The sequence below is a fragment of the Rhinichthys klamathensis genome, unplaced genomic scaffold (genome assembly GCF_029890125.1).
Source record: "Rhinichthys klamathensis goyatoka isolate OS25496 unplaced genomic scaffold, OSU_Roscu_1.1 h1tg000358l_1, whole genome shotgun sequence".
In the NCBI taxonomy this organism is placed as follows: Eukaryota; Metazoa; Chordata; class Actinopteri; order Cypriniformes; family Leuciscidae; genus Rhinichthys; species Rhinichthys klamathensis.
In genome coordinates, this window is record NW_026606867.1 from 1,564,863 (window position 1) to 1,586,437 (window position 21,575).

The window sequence follows — 21,575 nt, forward strand, 5'->3', positions numbered from 1 at the left end:
AGCCAACTATGGTCGCAAATTCCATTCATCTCTGTTGTTAACGACGGAACTTGCGAAACGCACCCCAGGTTGGTTTTAGCTGGTCAAGCTGGGAGACCAGCTGTCTGAACACCAGCTGAACACCAGCTTGGCCAGGCTGGAAGACCATCTTGACCAGCCTGGGAGACCAGCTTAATCCAGCTATAGGCTACTTCCAGTTTAAACCAACTAAAACAACCAGCCTAGGCTTGTTTTAACCAACAGTCTTTTTTTTCATATGATTTTTCTTTTTCAATTCTGAGGTCATTCCATGGTTAGATGTTATCATTATATCACTTTCCCCAGCTGTAAAACTTTTAGTTCTGTCTTTATGAAATGTTTTGTCAATCCATTCCTTTGCTCTGCTGCTTCGAGAATTGGTTCCACAGAAAGGTGACTCGGCTCAGAAGAACAATTCTATTGCGAATCGGACATCTCTCATGGATACACCGCCCAAGTCAATGGAATGCCAACCATGTGCTTTAAAAAGGGTTATCACTGCCTCTAATGCATCCGATAAAACAACAAAGAAATATATAAACAAGCACTCTACATGGTGCGAGCGTGATCCACCCAGAGGCGTTTTTGGAGGCGACTCGATGCCACGAGACACGAGATTAATGATCATATTAAGAAGTCACTGCTGCACAATAAGAAAATGTGTTTTTATTATTAGAGGAAATGTTACAGAAAAGCATCACAAGTGCTTCTATATTAGCATCAAGTGTAATGTATCGATATAGTCTTATTAGTATGAATTGTCACAGTGAATTTTACAGGTTAATTCGTCTAATCAGAAGCATCCATAATGATTTTCGTTGTAACCCTGTCATAAGGACTATAATCAATACTCTGTATGAGCAATTACTTAAATCTGTCATTTTAAAGACAGCAGCTGGGCGTGAGAACTTTAACAGCATGCATTCCAGTGTCTTCTAACGCCAAAAGCTGATCACTTGTATTTAGATCAATGCAGTGAGCACAAAAGAATAGACAATAGGTAGGCTATAGTAGAAACTTACCTATAGTGGCCACGCCAACATCCCCGATAAAATGATCCAATGATCAATACACTGTACCCAGATTTACCCACTTTCATGCATTGCGACCAATCTGACTGCAGTAATGATAGTATCCTTTACAGGCGGAGCACACCACACATATGATACACTTTGGCAGAAGAGGTGGAGGGACTGAGACTCATTACAGTGTGCAGCGCTAGGGGGAGTTATCGCCTCTAATTAGACGCACACATCACACACACACACACACACGTACATCTGTACCAGTCTGTAGGCTATGTCTAATTAGAGGCGATAGATGATTTATATATATAGGCCTATATATATATATATATATATATATATATATATATATATATATATGTGTGTGTGTGTGTGTGTGTGTGTGTGTGTGTGTGTGTGTGTGTGTGTGTGTGTGTGTGTGTGTGTGTGTGTGTGTGTGTGTGTGTGTGTTCACGTATAGGCTATGTTATTATATTTTGTTTAAATATTGTATGGACACTTTATTTGTCTATTTTTGCTGTTAGTATGCATGAGTGGGGGATTTACCAGGAAGTGACTCTTCCTGCAATGAACACCGTTCCACCAGTAGGTGCCGACAAGTGAATTTCTTTAAAGTCCCCATGAATTCAAAATTGACCATACTTACTTTGTTTGCCTAAATTGATCGTTTTGTGGTGAACAATTCATCCATGCAAGTCAATCCACACAAAAAAATGTTTTGGCTTCGTAATCTTTAATCAAAATCTGAAATTTCCCCTCCCCTCTGCGTTGGAGGACCTTGCCTGATGACGTAGGTTTCACGGTTTGGGCGTCTTCTTAACATCCGTAATCACGCCCCTCCAACTGACAGTAGACAGGCTGAATGAAAACACCTACTTTTCTAGATCCAATCAGGTGCTAGTTGGGAAAAAAGCCGCGCCCACCATTTTGCCTCATTTAGTATTCCGTTTCTCTCGGAAATACGTCACAACACCGGTGAAAAGTCGTTTGCAACTTCCGGTTCACGGGGACTTTAAGAGTGAGTCATTGACCGATTGATTCAAGCGATTTGTTCAAACTCACTTCTTAAAGGGTTAGTTCACTCAAAAATAAAAGTTCTGTCATCATTTACTCACCCTCATGTCGTTCCATCCAAACCCATACGACTTTCATTCATCTTCGAAACACAAATGAAGATATTGGAAAATAAATCTTGAGATTTCTGTCCCGTTGACAGCTACGCAACTACCTTTGATATTCATAAAGAGATCGTAAAACTAATCCATATGAATTTTCTGAAGAAATACAAAAGGCTTTTATTCAAATATTTAGGCTATACATTACATTTATATTTAAAGGCACACTGTGGAACTTTTCAACCTTTATAATATATTACCAAAACCCATTGAGATGGTACATCGACTTACAATAGGTTGAATGACACGTCTGCCGAAGCCTGAAGGTGTCTGTATCGCTTTTACTAGCACTATGTAACTTCGGGTTTCGGGTAGGAACCCGAGCACAAAAAGAACTACAAAATTCGACCGCTTTACGGCATAGGCCTACGTCACTTCCCCCACCACCCCAACTTCCTCAAATTCTAACGTGAGAGCTCAACTCGCGTTTGATTGCCGGCGTCTGTATGTTGTCGTCATGACTGAATCAACAGCTACTCGGAAGAAAGCGAAGAAAGCAAAGATTTTGTCAGAGGAGACCAAAAAAGAAAAAGGGAGAGTTTAAAATAAACATCGGCATAAAAGTGTATATATAATGTAATATTTACTGCGAATTCGTGTAACAAAACTGATATAAGTCACAACATACTGCCGTATACAAATGTAAATGTAAATGTTTTTTTTTTTTTTCAGCTCATATATGTTTGTATTTGTGTAAAAGGAAAAACAAACTGAAGACTACAAATAACGGAAATATGTAGTGAGTTATATCAGTTTTGTTACACGATTTCCCGACTACTCGATTTCATCTCCAACCCATTGCAAAGAGATCCTGAAGACTTAATTGTTTGCTTCAGGTGTGTTTGATTAGGGTTGGAGATGAACTGTGCAGGACAGACGATCGGCAGGAGCAGGATTGGGCAACCCTTGTCAATGCGACTTACCTGATCAGACATTGTTTTCTGCGTATGCTACTTCTATTCAATTTGTTTTCTTTATAGGATTTATATTATTAATCTTATATTTATATTATTATTTTGGTCAGTAGTGAATCGATTAACTTTCTCCAACATACAAATCAAATGCCGTCTGCACACACATAAAGACACCCGACTGACTGTTTGTTGACTTTTGTGACAATGCTGCGGCGCTTGTGGCCTCTAGGGGCACTAGACGTGAAAATTACAGGTCGAGCGCACCCTAGTGGCCAAAAATTCCACAGTGTGCCTTTAATCATTTAGCAGACACTTTTATCCAAAGCGACTTAAAAATGAGGAGAGTACTAGAAGCAATCAAACTAACAATAGGGCAACATATGCAAGTGCCGTGGCCCGTGACCAGTCCCAGTTAGTCCAGCACAGTACACGTAGAAAGGTTTTATGTATATGTAGGCCCTATGTATATGCAGGGCCGGTTCTAGACATTTGGAGGCCCTAGGCAATATTCATGTTGGAGGCCCCCCCCCCATCCCCAATAAAAAACTCTTAAAACATATATGATTCCTAACCTTTTAATTTATACAACATTTAATTTTAAATGTTTTTACTTACACAGTACATACGTTTGGACACATTACTATTTTTAATGTTTTTGAAAGAAGTCTCTTGTGCTCATCAAGCCTGGATTTATTTGATCAAAAATACAGAAAAATAATATAGGCTATAGTGAAATATTATTAAAATTTAAAATAATGGTTTTCCTATTTTACTATACTTTAAAATATATTTCTGTGATGCAAAGCTGAATTTAGTGTCATGTGATCCTTCAGAAAACTTTATAATATTCTGATTTATTATCAAATGTTAGAAATGGTGCTTAATATTTATTTTATAACCTGTGATACTTTTTTTCAGGATTTTTTTTTATTATTAAAAAGTATTTTTTTTTTTTTAGTCTTCACTGTCACTTTTTATATATTTAACACATCCGTGCTGAATATTCCTGTTTTTTTTTTTTTTTTGTATTTTTGATCAAATTAATGCAGGCTTGTAGAGCATAATAAAAAACTTATTTCAAAAACATTAAAAATAGTAACGGGTCCAGACTTTTTACCAGTAGGCTACTGTATGTACATATTAATCAAACTTCATCTAAGGTAATCTCTTTTTTGTTTAATGAAGATGTTATTGTTATTGTTATTTTTCTGTTTTATTCAATTTATTCACAGTTCCAGAATACCACTTCAGTGATATATGCTTTTATCATTTTTTTCATAGCTGGTATGGCCAGGATTTTCCCCTCCCATTTAATCAATATTGACTGCAGATATTGTCATATTATTAATATAAGTAATATGATATTATGCATTGCTAGCTTAAATTGCTATACACAAATCAAGTGGAAGAGAAAGACACGGTCGCTACTGATTAGAAAAAGAAATTCTAAACTGATATTATTGGCGTAAGTAGGCTGATGTCAGACAGGGTATAATCATCAGCAGAATTTAGAAGATAGACCCATGAGATCCTTTATTTGAAACATTTAAAAATGTTGTAGTGTGTTGGCTTTTTAACTTTGAATACAAACGTCTTGTCTTTTACTTTTGTAGTGTTTTTAGTCAGCTCCCGACGCGATGTTATTCATTGTACGCGCAAATTCAAAGCGTCGCGTCTGGGCACGTTAATGACGCTCGCGCTCTTTTAAACTCGTAATAAAGCGGTGAATGATTTTTCCAGAAATGACGCAGAGTCGCAGACAGTACAAGTTTATATTTAGAATACATTGCAATCACTCCAAAATAGATGACGACAACGCACACACCTGCATTACGAGCTGTGCTTCTGTGCGTGCCTATTTAGGCTTTTGCTTCGCAGCACCTGATGGGCTGGCGTTAATGTGACGTAATGTAACAGTCTATGGTTAAACATCGTCACTATTTTTAGTTAATTAATAAATATTGAAATAAATTGTAGATAGGACATTTGTAGGTACATTTTTTTTTTTTTGTCCCTCTGTCTGGGCCCATCCCGCCAATCGGGCCCTAGGCACGTGCCTAGTTTGCCTTTGCGTTAATCCGGCTCTGTGTATATGTGTATGTCTGTATGTGTATGTATATATGTATATATATATATATATATATATATATATATATATATATATATATATATAGAGAGAGAGAGAGAGAGAGAGAGAGAGAGAGAGAGAGAGAGAGAGAGAGAGAGAGAGAGAGAGAGAGAGAGAGAGAGAGAGAGAGAGAGAGAGAGAATAGTAAGTGTTAGTATTAATGGGTCAGTTCTGATTCAGTTCGACTCCCAAGACAAGACGATGCTCACCCCACTGGCCAATAGGAACGTTCCAATAGGAAAAAAAAGAACGTGACCCCGCCCATGACACAATTTTCACAGCGAAAGCAAAATCCTGAGAGCAAAAAATTGCATCGAGAGCAAAGAAAAGCGGTTTGAGAGAAACACTTTTTTTAGAGAGAAAATGTTTTCACACTGATAACAAAAAATTGATATTTAAGATTTTTTTTCAAAGTATTTTGAGAGAGATTTTTTTTCTCAGAAATAATTTTAAAAATTTCAAATTTATATTTTTTTATGTTCTATGAGAAAATACTTTCTCTCAAAACTTTTTTTAGTCTCAAATATAATTTTTTGCTATTGATATGAAAACTTTTTCTCTCAAATATTCTTTTTTCTCTCATGAAATGCTTTTTTGCTATCAGTGTGATAACTTTTTCTCTCAAACTTTTTTTTTCTTCTCTCAGATCATTTATTTTCTCGCATGTAATAAAGACACATTAATAGCTCCATACGCCTGGGGGGGGGGGACACAACATAGCCAATTGTGTCTAAAATGTAAGTTACTCAATATTAACTGCTTGTTTATTGAACTGTTGAATAAAAGCAGTGGCACATCATAACCTCGGTTTGATTACCCGCGGCCTAAGGTTTACAAACAAATTAAATGGCAATTGTGTCTAAAATGTAAGTTACTCAATATTAACTGCTTGTTTATTGAACTGTTGAATAAAAGCAGTGGCACATCATAACCTCGGTTTGATTACCCGCGGCCTAAGGTGTTATACGTGCAGCAACAGCACTCAATTGCTTATGTTAAACAGGTCCCATGATATATTAATCTTATATCCACATCTACAAACCTCTGTCTGTCTCTGTTTCTCTGTTTCCTTTACATCTCTCTGTCTGCAGTCTTTACTGTCTACAGCTATCACACATACCCCATAAAACCGATGAAGCGAGAGAGATGCAGAGAGAGCTTTCTACCGCTCCATCCCCCACATACTCCATCCACATTCCCTGCCACTTAAAGCTTTTTTTCCATTATTCGTTCACAATGGTCACCAAAGTAAGGTTGTTTGGTTATGATTAGTGTTGTTATAACAAAACAAAGGGACCAATATTTTAAAGAATATTCTGGAGATTATAAAATATAGCATATACATTCGATATAGGCCTATAAGAATATCCCTACAAATACACATAGGCCTATTAGCCTATTTTGGTACTGTACCATCTGTACTGTATCATATAGGCCTATTATGTAAAGACATGTACATTGTTATCTGTGTATTGAGAACAGAGTTGAGTTATTCTGTAATAGTCACTTTTATGAATGTATCCGCTAAATGACTGCTAATATAATCATGTATACTGACAAGTTGATTTTGATACTGAGAACCCATTTAGAGTGATATAAAAGTCATTATTTGCTTTATTTTGGCTGGTCAGAAAGACACAGTTTTTGCTTTTGTTTAAATCAATCCTTGCAATATTTAGCTAAATTAATTCATTATATAATTTTATAAAATGTAATTACAAATAATAGGCCTGTCAGCATAACAATTTTAGTTACAAGTAAAAAATTCACGTCACAGGTTTGCTTATTCAATAAATAAAACTTTTACTGCTCCTCACTGACCAATAGGGGGCGGCAAAGACTTTTATTACAGTATTGTACTAATGGAAGTCAGACTTGGACTTCTCTTAGGCAATTTGAAACAAAAACACTGTAGTTGTTGGTTGAGAGGTAAAGATATCATATTTGCCTGTGAACACACGCGCGCGCACACACACACACACACACACACACACACACACACAGCAGTAGCAGTAGCCTAGTAGCAGTAGTAATAAAAGGCCTATATGTGGCGTTCTTCGTCATCTTTATTATTCTACAGACCTACCAGATAAATGACGTGACAATGGGTTTATCCACTAAGTGACGCTATAGTGAACAGCTCACACAAAGTTTATGCATCGCATAAACCCACAATTTTTCTATTATCTGACCCGTTCAACTCAGTGGAGCTCTCTGCTAATGAGCTGGTGATCTCAGGGGTGTTACTGTAAATGAAAGAGAAGAGACGTAGGCTACAAAATGTGCAGTGCCCCAAGACCAGAATTAAATGGAAGGATATCATATTTTTGTCTGTTTTATTGTTTATACTGGCCCAAAAATTATTTGAACATTCGTGAATATAAAGAGAGAGTTAGGAGAACTTAGGCTACATATTACTGTTTATGAACATGCAATGAGATAGCCTAATATGCAGGTCGATCGGCCGTAGGCCTATAGACGGCTTTACTGTAATTAGGCATATTTAACCTAACAAACAGAATTATATTGATAACACATAAACAGAAAATGAAATAAGACCGATACACATAGAAACTTACTTTTAGATGCACGCACACGATTAAATAACACCACTTTATGAAATTACACTTTCCAGCATATTCCAATTACTCGGTTATTCCACAAGGGGGCGTTGACAGTCCATAGTCATTGAATACATCAACTCTCAAGAAAGCCCTTATATAGCCTAAATCTATTACCTGAAGTGCTAAATACAAGGCCCTTTGTAACAATTACAAAATGTGTGATTGATTTGTTCTGCGTAAGATGTAGTGCACCATTAGAGGTGTCATGATTGTTATTTATTTGTTGTTTTTATTATTGTCGTCGTTTCAGGTTTCTGTAAAAATTCAAGATATATTCTGTTATTATGAGTGACATCCAAAGTGTTTTGATGGGTGTCAATATTTGTCAATAAAATATGCATTTTTATATTTATATATTTTTTAAAGAGATAGGCCTAATGTGTCAAGCTGCATGCTGGTAAAATAGGCCTATATGCAATTAGATTTGATCAATAGTGTTCATACATTTACCAAATACCTTTTGGAATTACTGTTGGCCTGTAGCGCAACAACAACTTTATTGTGTGTGAAAAAAGTAATTTTTCCCTTCAAGCTCTTACAAAATCCTGGTAGCCTTAATGTGGGTGTTGTGTAATATCTGAAAGAAGGTTATAAATCTGTAGCCTTACTCTTCAATGCACGTCAACAAATGCATGCGCCGACTAGGCCTATGTCCGTGTGTCATTGTGTGATGAAAATCGGATCATTGTATGTCTGACGCGTGCACAGATGGCCCGGGAAGGCGCGCGCAGCCGGGTCGCATTGTTCTGAGTGTGACACCTTCTATGCGCGAGCTAATGAGAACAGACTGACTCTCGTTTTACCCTCTAAGCAGGTTTTTTTCTATTATTTTCTTTATAAACACCCTTAATATCATCTGTCTCTCATCCGTCCGTTTCAAGGCTCCAAAATAATTTAACCAATGGAAGGATTGACCCGGGACATAGGCTATAGAATGTGGATAGATAGATAGATAGATAGATAGATAGATAGATAGATAGATAGATAGATAGATAGATAGATAGATAGATAGATAGATAGATAGATAGATAGATAGATAGATTTTTCGGGTTTTAAACAGAGGGAGAGAAGATAGCCTATAGGCTACGTGTTTGATGAAATACTATACGCCCGGTACGCCGTTTTGTTTTTAATGAATATTATGTAAGACACGTGTAGAGACGACAGATTGGCTCTTTGCATGAAGGGTCATCGTCTAATCTGGCTACCTGAGTTTAAGGCTAATGTATTCGACCCTTCTCTACTCTCAGACATATGGTATACAGCGGGACTGATGGTCATTCGTTACAAAGCAAAGGTAATCCTTAAGGCCTGTTCACTTCCAGCATGGAACACGTAGGCTACACAAACTTATCAGCCTGTTTAAGATAGGCTATTTATCTTTTCCTAAACTAAGACATTTTTTTCTGATTGAGTGACTCAAGTTGAGTTCGACGGTATAGAATTTAAAAGTTGCAGCATCATCAGCGGAGTAAAGTTATGATCATTAATGTGAATCAAGAATTGGAAACGTTCACACACGCGCGAGCACACACATGCTATCTTGCTTTTTCCCACGGGACGAAGCAGACGGGTCGTAATTTGGTTGCCTTGGCCCGTCTGGACAAGCACCTGTCTCCTCTCTGGGGAGAAAGTCGCCTTTGGGCCGAGAGCAGAGCGGACTGTGAATGTGTGACAGACTTTTTCATGTTCTTTAAAATAGTAAAATAATAGTAACGGCAGTGAATTTTATAATGTCAAGCCATATAGTTCATTATTTCAATGCAGTTGTCGTCTGAAATGACACGCGTAAAAGTAGGCTGTTAAAGAAGATAGAGAACATCTTATTTGTACAATATCTTTAATTTCATATTGTTTTATACAAAAACTACAACAGACGAATCGGCGTTGAAGTAATTTTTTTTTTTTACTATTTATTCTAAAATAGTTATGAAAAAAACTGCGATACAAACCAGTGTCCTACTGGCTATTCCACTACAAAATGACGGACAAACCCCCGAATTAACAGGGTAATCTTTGGATATGTGGCAGATGTGAGATAATTTGTTCACTATAAAATTTCCAAAAGGTTCACAAGAATCACGTAAACAAATAATCTCTATAAATAGTTTCTAAAAGAAAAAATAAACTACTTTGAGATCATTTTTGGTCGCAGCAGAGAGAGCGTCTATGGGTAGCTTACAGACTTGGATGGGAATCAAGCAACTCTTTATGCATTTTACCAAATTATTTATCTGACATTGATAATTAGGCTATGTATTTAATTTAGTCTGATGGTAGCCTACTTTTAATTCATCACAAGTCATCTGGTACCTATAAAGCGCTATCTATGAGCACTATGTAAACAAAATAAACAATACAGTATAGCAATAGATCCTATCCGATGGGAAGTGCTTCTTGTTATCATAGGACAGGACATCAACAGCAACACCATAATAACCGTAGTGCACACACAGCGAAGGTCCTCCTAAGAAAACTGCCAATGAAAAGTGCAAATGAAAAGCAACAGTAAACCCAAACTCTGCGACATCAATAATAGTAAAACATTAAATATTTACATGTACGTAAACACTTTATATGCTATTTTAAGGGTACTCACATAACTTAACTTACTTCATAAATAAAATAAACCAAAAGAAAATAAGAAATAAATTAACAACAAGGTTACGATTTGTTCCAGCACAGATGTAGCCTAGGCTATACATTTACCCCCCCCCCCCCCCCCCCCCAGACGGATGGTTGCCTATAAAATCCGCTTGATTTATATCAAGATTACGAAAGTTAAATGTTATTTGTTTCGCTTAGGCCAATGATGTATCCAGTCCAAGTCAAATCTCTCCACAACAAATGAGCTTGTGCTTTTATGTGTTGAACAGGATAGCTACTCTTTGAATGGCTATCCTAAACTCTTGTTATAGTGTCAAAAACAACAAGCTTCACTTATTGCAACACGTAAAACTCTTTATAATAACCTGCATCAAGTAGCCTTGTTTTGTGGTTACTGAAACGTTTGAAAACACTGTCTAACAGAATACATACTTTATGACTTCCTCATATCTTTTTTGTTATTTTGGGTATCTTAAGGTCAATTCAATACCAATACATAGGCCTATTACTGAATTATAAAGTGTTACCCATTTCTCTTAATATTTGTGTGTTGTCACGTCAATAAAATATGTATTCTTCACCTGTAGGGTTTTGTTTCAAAATGCTGTATAATGTGCTGAAAGTTAATCTAAACGTCCAAAACGTGGTTAAGATAAGAAATGTAACAGATAGCAAGACGAAGTATTTCTATCTTGGACAGCTTCTTGTCGGGTGGAAGTGTTGGTAGCAGCTTCCTAAGCTCAGCGAATGCTACGTTGAACGCTTCCACTCTGATGCGCTCGCGCGTGGCATGCGCAGAGCGGTACTTCGCAGTCGCGCGCCTCCTCCGTCTCTTCTCCTCTCTAGTGAGCCCGGCTGGCACGAGTGCGCGAGTCTTGCCATCTTCGGCCTCAAAGGGCTCACGAGGCACACATTCCACCTTCATGATGTTTAGACATTCCGTGTCCGGCTGTGCCCAGGTGAGGTCCGGATCCGTCTGATCAGGACTCAGCATCATTTTCAGATCCGTTTGATAAAAGCTTCAAAAGTGCACTAATTGTTAATTGCCCTGGTGAATTAGACACAAATGATTTATGTTTTTCACATATGAATAGTAATCTGTACATATTAAAATAAATGTAATGCTGCCATTACACCTAGCAATTTTAACACTCAGTGTTTGCATGCTGCTTCATGCTATTCGTTTGTGTGACTTTAAAAACATTTTAGTAGGTCCTAAATGTTTGTAAAATGGTTGTCGTGTGCATTTTGCAATTTAGCTTATTCAGCACACATTACCATCAGTAGGATATTCACTGGTTCCATGCAAAAGTTAATGGAAATCAATTACTGTCACAAAACCAAAGTCATAGTAGACCATCTGTCGCAAATGCAAATGCAAAGCCTATAGCTCCCCCAGATGACACAAGTGTGCATGAAGTCATGGTGAATCATATATATATACATATTTTTTATTTATTTTTTTGGTTATAAGATGATTGAATTTTTTTTTTTGTATAACGCCACGAAGATTTGTTGAGCACACTGTACATTAAAACAAATTATATGTATTACAACTGAAAACGTACTTTTAATTGCTGTTTTAAATTTTAAAGAAAAAAATCAAAGCTGTGCCAAAGTGACAGCCTGCAGATTAGTTCATTGCACTTTTTCCCAAACACTTTAATTACTGATGAAGATCGAGTTGAAATTCTGAAAACTCATAAAGTAGACATATAGGCTAGGTTTAAGTAGACATAATTGCGACAGTTTAAACGAATGAAAATTAAGATGATGTTATGATAAAACGATGAAAATATACAATATCAATGTACATAATTATTTTGCGGAGCTGCCCATAATTAGGCTATAGACTGTTGCTATATAGCTAATAATTAAATTGAATTATTAACGCAATTTAATGTAACATTAACACTAATGTAAAGTGTTTAAAATAACCACAACATTTTATGAAATTGATTTGAAACTCACCTCTGTTGATGATGAATAGGACGAGAGTTTATTCCCCAAAATCCCCTTTATCAAATCTGTTTTAGTGTTTCATGTTCATCTGTCCATTGTGCTTTGTGAATTTTTATTTTAACATCAGCAACAGCATTTCTCAGCCTAATATTTTCCTCGCCACTAATTCCACTTATAACGCAGCCGGTATCGTATGATTCGTGTTGTTGTGTGATGAAATTTCCGTGAGCAGTCTTACAGATGAATGGATATTATAATAACAGGACCGGTAACGCACGCTCTGAGATGTGTTGCCCTCTGACCCGTGCGCGGATAACAATGGACACGAGTCCTCGGATAAGATCGATGCGACAAGAAAGTGTCGTCTTCGGCTGTCCTCCTTTCTGTTTCCCGCGGATTAGGAGAATATTGCTCCAGCCATCCTTACAACCACGCGTGCTTGTCCTCGTGCCTCTGATGATTTGAGAGATAACATTCCACTGGCTCCCTATAAAGTCTCGCTCTCTCTCTCTCTCTCGCTCTCTCTCTCTCTCTCTCTCTCTCTCTCCCTCTTACAAATCATTCACTTTATGCACTTATCCACGACAGTCACACCTCCGTCCCACCCCCTCTTTACTCTCTCCTTCCACTCGGCGAGTTCTTTCTCGACCAGATTGAAAGGAGCGCCTGAGGCTATAGTTTGGCAGAAACGAATGGGTTGCACGCCTGTGTTAAAGTGGTGCAAATTGTTTGTAAAAGTTTCAGCTAAATTAACTATTAAATGTTCAGTTATGATATTTTAAGAAAATCACTTTTATATGACGTTGGATTACAGCATTTCCTGCAGTGTAACATGAAGCATGTCTCTAAAAATTGTATAATTGTTAACGTTAATGTTATGTTTTTGTTTTGTTTTTTTGTTGTTGTTTTTTTTTTTTTTACAGATAGGCTATTGAGAGAAATATTTGACAACATACTAAACAAAATACACTGTAATACATCAGGGCTATTGAAAGTGAACAGCAAAACAGCTAAAAGATCATTAAAAATGGTGCAAAGTTTAAGGGGAATGGTAACCAGCATTAAAAATGCATACATTTATACATGCATTTTAATCTAAAAATGGTGGTTGAAAACATTTTACGTCCATGTTTTTTGTCAAGTACCTGTTTACAAATAGGCTATATATTGGTAGGATTTTGTACTTCAGCACCAAAAACAGTTTGCCTTGTAAAATGTAGGCCTACATGATCACAAGTTCATTCTACACATTTTAAAAACTGTTTTCACCAAATCTAAGCTCTCCAAAAGTCACAATAATGACTTGTCACAAGAATTGATGGGACGAATACATAAGAAATTATTATTCATCAACCCATGATCTTGCAAAGATCAATCCTTCTATTATCCAGTAAAAAAAAAAAAAAAGAAAGAAAGAAAAAGAAATCCAGTTAGTAATGATTTGTTGTAAAATGCAAGATTCTGCTTGTGTGATTTATAAAGAGGACAGTCTTGGAAAGCTTTGCTCTTCTCAACCAGAGACAGAATTTTAATAGGATATTTCTAATAAAAGATAAAAGGGACATGGGTGGTAAAAAAGAGGGAATGTATTGCCAAAGTTCACATAAAGACCTTTAATAGACATGTCGATGACAAATAGATCTTTCCAGTCTGTGCAAATGATTTAAAAAGACAGTTGTAATATAATCAGTAAAATGAATGTATAGTTCGATACCAAGTTTGATGAGAAAAAATGTCTTTAATATAAAATGAAATCATTGGAATTCTTCGGTATCCACATATCATCCTCAGACTGATTATGTTTAGACTATTATTGATCATGGCTGATGAGATGTGTAAGATTCCATTAAAACCCTCTTATTTCTGCCCTCTGTTTGTGAACAAAGTCAGCTGGTCCGCTATTTCCAGCAAAACACCCCTCTCCTCCTCACACATACACACATAAATACACAGAGTCAAATGTGAGAAAGAGGCATATGGCTTCCAGAGTCACCCATCCCCCCTCTGCTGCCCTTTTTTGCCTGGTGCATGTGTTCAGATCTGGGCATAGCTTTGGGAAGGGGGCAAGGACCTCACTGACTGAATTAAGGTCTACTCTATGTGTGTGTGTGTGTGTGTGTGTTAGGGCAGCTGGCTGATGTTGCTGGAAGGATGGAAAGATGGATGGGTGGATGGAGAGATGGATGGAGGCAGGATGTCTGACCCAGGGCCAGTGGAGGGGTATGAAAATAGTAAGACCCAGAGAGAGAAAAACAATGGAGGGGAGGACATGGATGCAGAAGACAACTGGGCATAAAGAGGGGAAAAGACAATGGGATGGAGTATTTTGACTGGAAAGAGACAAATGAAGATTATATGCCTTTTGGGCAATATTATTGGTATTATTTTATGTCTGGGCATGGATCTGTTAATAAAGGTTTTATGTTTGTATAATTTGGTTTAGTCAGATTATGCCAACTCTGAAGGGAACATGTGTTGTCCTGTGTGCTTGGTTTTAGGAAGGCTGGTGGAGATCATAAGTATTGATCTCTGTTGTTCATGGTGAAATAACAATGGATTGCAGCTCATTTCACGGCTTAATTCAGTCCAAGTATGCGGTCAATAAGAAGACCTTCTGCCGGGCCAAGCTTTGATTCATGTTCATTAAAATCAACAAATTTCCAATGCTTTATTTTGATGTGTATCACAAAATATTCACCATGAAATCCACTTTGTCTCCAGATTTTATGTTTACAAAAAATCCAATAGACTGCATAGCTGATATAAACTGTGTTTCTGCCTAATTTCTGTTTAGTCTTACAGATATGCATGTGTATGCATTACAGTAAGACTGTGTGCCATTTAGAACTGAATTGAGAATGCCTTTTACATTCCAGTACAATTCCTGAATTTGAATTAAGGTGACATGTATGAATAAGGAAGAATAGAATTAAAGTGAATTTCAAATCAAATACATTCAAGAAGAGTAGAAAGTCTTGAAAAAAGTTAAAAAACCTTTGATGTTGTTTGGAGGCTTACAGGCCTGAGGATAGATAGATAGATAGATAGATAGATAGATAGATAGATAGATAGATAGATAGATAGATAGATAGATAGATAGATAGATAGATAGATAGATAGATAGATAGATAGATAGATAGATAGATAGATAGATAGATAGATAGATAGATAGATAGATAGATAGACAGAGGTGCGCCATTCCTTGATGAATCTGTGTTTAAAAATGAATCGGTTGAATCACTGATTCCATGACTCACTCATAAAGACACTCACTATAAAAGGATGTCTCAATATAACAGAAAGAGTCATCAGCACTAATGCACAGACTGAAATCCTGCTGAATGCACAGACAAGCGGAGTGATACAAACTGTGAAAAGTCCCATTTGATGTTATAACTGAATTCAGAATAGCAAATTTGAGAACTAGTCCTAACTTGTATAATGTGGGATTAATTTCTTTGTTTTTGGCATTCATTGGGAATCCTCCTAATTAAGCAAATGATTACATGCTATTCATAGAATTGCAGTGATCACAATAACTTGTCACGGAGGACACATTCATTTAAAAGGAACAGTTTAATTCAGAAAATCATTTAATAGGATAGTTCACACAAAAATGGAAATTCTGCTATCATTTACTCATCCACATGAGAACATGATTAATTTTTTCAATGCCATTATAACCCTTTTCAGATCTGTTAAGTTTTTGGTTACCCGGACTTACGATGGAGGAATGAAAACCTCTCAGGTTTCGTTAAAAACATCTTAATTTGTGTTTTGAAGATTGACGATTAAAGTCTTATGGGTTTTAATGACTTGCCTCATTAAGTACAGTTCATAACTTCTATACTTTTAGAAGGCTGAATGAGCTTGAACATGGATTGTTAAACTGAGGGTAGTCGAAACTCAGCTGCATGACTGACCCAGGCACTGGATAGCACCCATTACAGCCCCAATGAGAGCCAGCTGCAGCTCATCAGCACAGGACACCTGAGCTCAGCCTTGGTTGGACATACTGCCCTTTACACACAATAAAACTCATGCACACGGATGCACAATGCTATACGAACATGCACATGCATGCATGTGATTCTCAAGGACACTATCTAATGTGGTTTTGGATATTATTGTTGGCGTTAATCTGACAGGAACACAAAGAATTACTATCCTTGTAAGAGACAGAGAGAGAGAGAGAGAGAGAGAGAGAGAGAGAGAGAGAGAGAGAGAGAGAGAGAGAGAGAGAGAGAGAGAGAGAGAGAGAGAGAGAGAGAGAGACGAGAAAAGATGAGCGATGGCATATATTTTGTTCTCTCTCACCTCTCCAGGGTGAGCTCAGATCAGAACAACTCCTCCTCCCCCATGAATTGGGATCAGGTGGGGATCAGCTGGACCTTCGAGAAGGGGGGCAGAGGGTTTATGTGTGTGTGTGTTTTGGTAGTGGTGCTGATGAGCAGGAGGGTAGGGTGCCAGGCCGGCCGGGGGCCAATGTTGCACCTGTGAGAGATCCTGGAGGCAAATCTGGGTGTAGAAGCATGGATATGATTGGAAAGGTCCATCTTTGCACCTGCACAGAGGCGATTGAAGAGTTTGACAAGCCCAGAAATGGAGAAAAAAAAAGAAGCAACAACCTAACTTTGGCTTTTCGGATACATCCAAGAAGCCCAATGCATCCAGGGTGATGTCTGTGAGTGTGTTGTATGCGTCTGTGAGGATGCACTCCTGGGCGGAAAGAACGAATTGGTCAGCCCTTTCCCCCGAGGACAATCTTTGAGGTGTAAATAACTGAGACAAAGAGGGAGTTAAGAGAGTACCCAACATCTTTCTCCTTTTTTGCTTTTCTCTGTCTCTCTATTTCCCTCCCACTTCGTCTCCAGGGACTGTACCAGCCTGGCTTGAACTGGACACCATCTGCTATAATGTGACAGAATGGAACCCCCAAATACTTTCATTTAATTCTGCTTTGTATGTGTGAATGTGTGTTTGTTTGTGTGCACATGAGAAGAGAGCTATTATCTCTGTTTTTTTTTTTAATACAGCTTTGTTTCTGTAAATATATAGACTTGTATACATACACACACACACCGGTACATGTGCATTAAAGCTGCATGGGTCATGTCTGCACCCAGAATTTGTTCCCTTGAGTCCTTTGTTGAATTTAAAGACCATCTGTTTTTCTCTAACAAGCTTTCTCTTTTTCTCTTTGTTATTTTAGCTGTGTTTCTTTGCGTTTTATTTGTTTAAAGTGTCTCTGTGATCCAAATTAAAGTGTTTTAGGCCTGTAAGGTTAAGAGAAATGTGGGAAATTCAGTACCATGGACAGTGCAGGAGAACCATATAAGGCATTGCCAGAATTAAAGAATTATTATTATTATATATAAGTATGCATGTGCTGAATTTCATAGGAGCACAAAAGACATTATCAGATTTCATAGTATTTTCAGTAGGTATGAAACAAATGCAAATGCAAAATATTTTCTATTAAATGCTAATTATTCAATTGAATAATTTATTAGCTTCAAAGCTGCTGGGGTATGGGAAATTGACAAACGCATTTAAATTATGTCTGATAAAATGTGCCAATTTATTATATTCTAAAGCCAGATTTTCTGCTTATCTGTGCTATCCATTTGTTTAATATTATATTCAATAAAGAGAGTGTGGACTGAAAATGAAATATGTTAAACTAGCGCTTTTAGTTGTAGTGTTGTCATTGGCATGTGTAGAGAGAGACATTAGAGGGATGTCCCATCAAGACCTAATCTAAGAGATGAATTACTGAGGATCACTTAAACAATATTCACATTAAATAATATTTTTAAGGACACAGTATTTGTTTAATGCATTTCCTGATTCGGAGTCTTCTCTTTAAATGAACTAGCCTACATATCAAAAGTTTGAGGTCAAATTTTAAGAAATGAATACTTTTAATCAGCAAGAATAAAGTTTTGATCAAAACTGAAATAGATTACAACAGATTGCACAGAAAGTACAGAAAAACAAAAAGTATTGAAGAATCCTGAAAAATGTATCATGGCTTCCACAACATAAGAAGCAGCACAACTGTTTTCAACATTGATAATAAGAAATGTTTCTTGAGCAGCAAATCAGCTTATTAAAATGATTTCTGAAGGATCACGTGACACTGAAGACTGGAGTAATGATGCTGAAAATGCAGCTTTGTCATCACAGGAATAAATTAATAAATTACATTTTAAAATATATTAAAATAGAAAAAAGTTATTTTAATTCACAACATTGCTGTTATTTTTGATCAAATAAATGCAGGCTTGGTCGTTACATTAAAAAAAATCTTACTGACCCCAAACTTTTGAATAGTAAAATACATGCTGTACTCATATTCAATCAAGCACAAACTCTGCCAGGCGGGCTGGTCGCCATCGACTGCAATATTCTTCCTTGAGTTTGAAATATGACTGCATCCTCTCGATCAGATATGGTGTCATGGTGACTAGGCAAGGGAGGGAGAATATAGGCTTGCAAAAAGTGAACTGAAGGAAAAACAACTGCAGTGTCATAGTGAGAAACTAACAGACAGATCACAAGTGAAAGGTTCACAAGGACAGATCCATGTTATTTTAAGGCAAAGTGACAGAATCCTACAGGCACATACATAAACTTGTACTGATGTGCCTGTGCCTCAATACCTGTGTTATCGTTGAGTATTTGATGTGGACTCGACCTCATCTGCTTTGTCCATGACCATGAGACTGTTAGTTTTCCCTCTGCATTCACATCATGTCTCGTCTCTGTCATGTCTGTGCGGGCGTGTGTGTTTGTGGATGATGGGAGTGGAGTGGACACATGGATATGAGGAACTGGTATCTTGCCTGAGGAGAGCTATAATAACAGCTGCCCGTGTGACTTTCTTTCTTTCTTTCTTTCTTTCTTTCTTTCTTTCTTTCTTTCTTTCTTTCTTTCTTTCTTTCTTTCTTTCTTTCTTTCTTTCTTTCTTTCTTTCTTTCTTTCTTTCTTTCTTTCTTTCAATCAATCAATCTATCTATCTATCTATCTATCTATCTATCTATCTATCTATCTATCTATCTATCTATCTATCTATCTATCTATCTATCTATCTATCTATCTATCTATCTATCTATCTATCTATCTATCTATCTATCCATCCATCCATCCATCCATCCATCCATCCATCCACCATCCTTTCTTGATAGATAGATATACTATCTCTCTGTCTGTGTCCATCCATCCATCTGTCCTTTTTTTCTATCTTTCTTTTTTCTTCCTATAGATAACTATTGACAGATCTCTCTCTGTCTGTCTAGTATTCATCTATCTATCTTTCTTTCTTTTTCTTACTTTTTTATAGATAGATCTGTCTCTCTATCCATCCATCCATCCATCCATCTACTTTCTTAGTATCCATCATCCATCACTTTTCCTTATTTTTCTTTCTGTTCTTTATTCTTTCCTTTTTCTTTCTTTCTTTCTTTCTTTCTTTCTTTCTTTCTTTCTTTCTTTCTTTCTTTCTTTCTTTCTTTCTTTCTTTCTTTCTTTCTTTCTTTCTTTCTTTCTTTCTTTCTTTCTTTCTCAATTCATTTGCCTCTTTCACCTAAAAAAAAAATCACACTATTTCCCTTGGGCCTTTCCTCTACGACCATAATCATCCCTCTAATGAAGAATGGCAATCCCTATGATGAAGGCCCTTCCCCCTCGTCTCTCTCTCTCTCTTTCTCTCCCCAACCCCAATTTTACTGTCTGTCCACTTTTTTATACAGGTGACTGGGTGTTTTGATTGGGTGCTGCTTTCTTCTAGTTTGCGATATAATATGGATGAGCTGTCACGTGATTGGTTTGCACTGGCCTAGAGTATCTTTTTTACATGGCTATTTCCCTGTAGTTTAGACACCCTCGAGGGATGTGCCACAACTGAAACACTGTGCGAATGTGTGTGGTGTGTATTTATGATGGAAATATATGAGTCTTGTTTTCTTTTGTCTCTGAGGGGACAGGTTGCCGTGGTAATGATGCCTAAGGGAGAGGGGTAAGATGTAAATTGGGTGATCATCACAGAATGTAAAGTGAAATCTGCAATGTACCTCGGGAGTCTGAGTAAGAGAGACAGATCGAGTGAAAGAAAGAGAGGGGTCATGTCCTGCAGGCGCTCAGGGTCTAAGATGCTGAATTTCCCAGATGAAAGAGAAAACAGGGCCTATGTTTGTTGTGTGAGTGTGTATGTGTGTCTATGATACAGATCAGACTATACGGCATGTCTGGACATGACTGCTCAAAGTCCATAATCTTAATTGGCTCTCTCTTGAGATTATGAGTGCTGGTTAATTGGAAAAACACCCTCACTTTCATTTATACTTATTTGCTCAGAAAAAAAACCCATTGCTTTTCGTATATAGAAATATACAACATAAAATATAACCGGACATATATATATAATGTCCTTTGATTTATTTTGTTCTTTATTATGTTGGCATAAAACACTTTAAGTGACCACAAAATGTGCAATATAGTTAAAAAAAACTCAATTATAAACTATTATAAATTATAGACAGACAGACAGACAGACAGACAGACAGATAGATAGATAGATAGATAGATAGATAGATAGATAGATAGATAGATAGATAGATAGATAGATAGATAGATAGATAGATAGATAGATAGATAGATAGATAGATAGATAGATAGATAGATAGATAGATAGATAGATAGATAGATAGATAGATAGATAGATAGATAGATAGATAGATAGAAAATAGCAATGGGCCCCAGCTTTTGTGTTCAGAGAGCTTTTTTTTATTCTCTGAGGCTTCAGGCAACATGTGTACCTAACAAAGAAGCTGCAATTTCTAGCATAACTAAACATGCACCAGTGGATATGCAGCACTAAATACTGTATTGCCTTTTTAAGAGGGTAGAAACATGGGGAAAAGGAAATGAATGTAAAAAATGACACATGCTCATGTAGAGTATTGACATTTTAAATAAGATGGGCTAGGATGATTTGCAGTGCACCTTGCCGACAAAGTGTTAGACAACATAAACAACAACATTGTTATGTGACAAACCGCACATGTAACATGGACATTTAAATCTGCCTCATTTCATATGAAGAAATGTCAGCAAGAGAA

At 36.9% G+C, this 21,575-nt stretch overlaps 2 protein-coding genes across 3 annotated transcripts in view; both read right to left on the reverse strand.

The window, feature by feature from the left end:
• The window catches only part of vangl1 (VANGL planar cell polarity protein 1), a 42,022-nt gene extending 40,807 nt beyond the window's left edge, over window positions 1–1,215 (reverse strand). The window contains exon 1 of one of the 2 annotated variants that reach the window (XM_056232960.1): window positions 1,041–1,215. The gene's annotated coding sequence lies outside the window, so the exon portion shown is untranslated. The remainder of the gene's footprint in view (window positions 1–1,040) is intronic. The other variant, XM_056232962.1, reaches the window with a different exon arrangement.
• A 9,853-nt stretch (window positions 1,216–11,068) lies between these two features.
• On the reverse strand, window positions 11,069–12,982 carry nhlh2 (nescient helix loop helix 2). The gene is made up of 2 exons (XM_056232978.1): window positions 12,463–12,982; window positions 11,069–11,539 (listed from the first exon to the last, which is right to left on the reverse strand). Exon 2 carries the CDS (start codon window positions 11,486–11,488, stop codon window positions 11,120–11,122), a length of 369 nt encoding a protein of 122 aa, XP_056088953.1. The 5' UTR covers window positions 11,489–11,539; window positions 12,463–12,982; the 3' UTR covers window positions 11,069–11,119.
• Window positions 12,983–21,575: the final 8,593 nt, after the last annotated feature.

Excerpts from the sequence above, each read along its gene's own strand:
- nhlh2 (XM_056232978.1), bottom strand. The coding sequence starts at position 11,488 with ATGATGCTGAGTCCTGATCAGACGGATCCGGACCTCACCTGGGCACAG.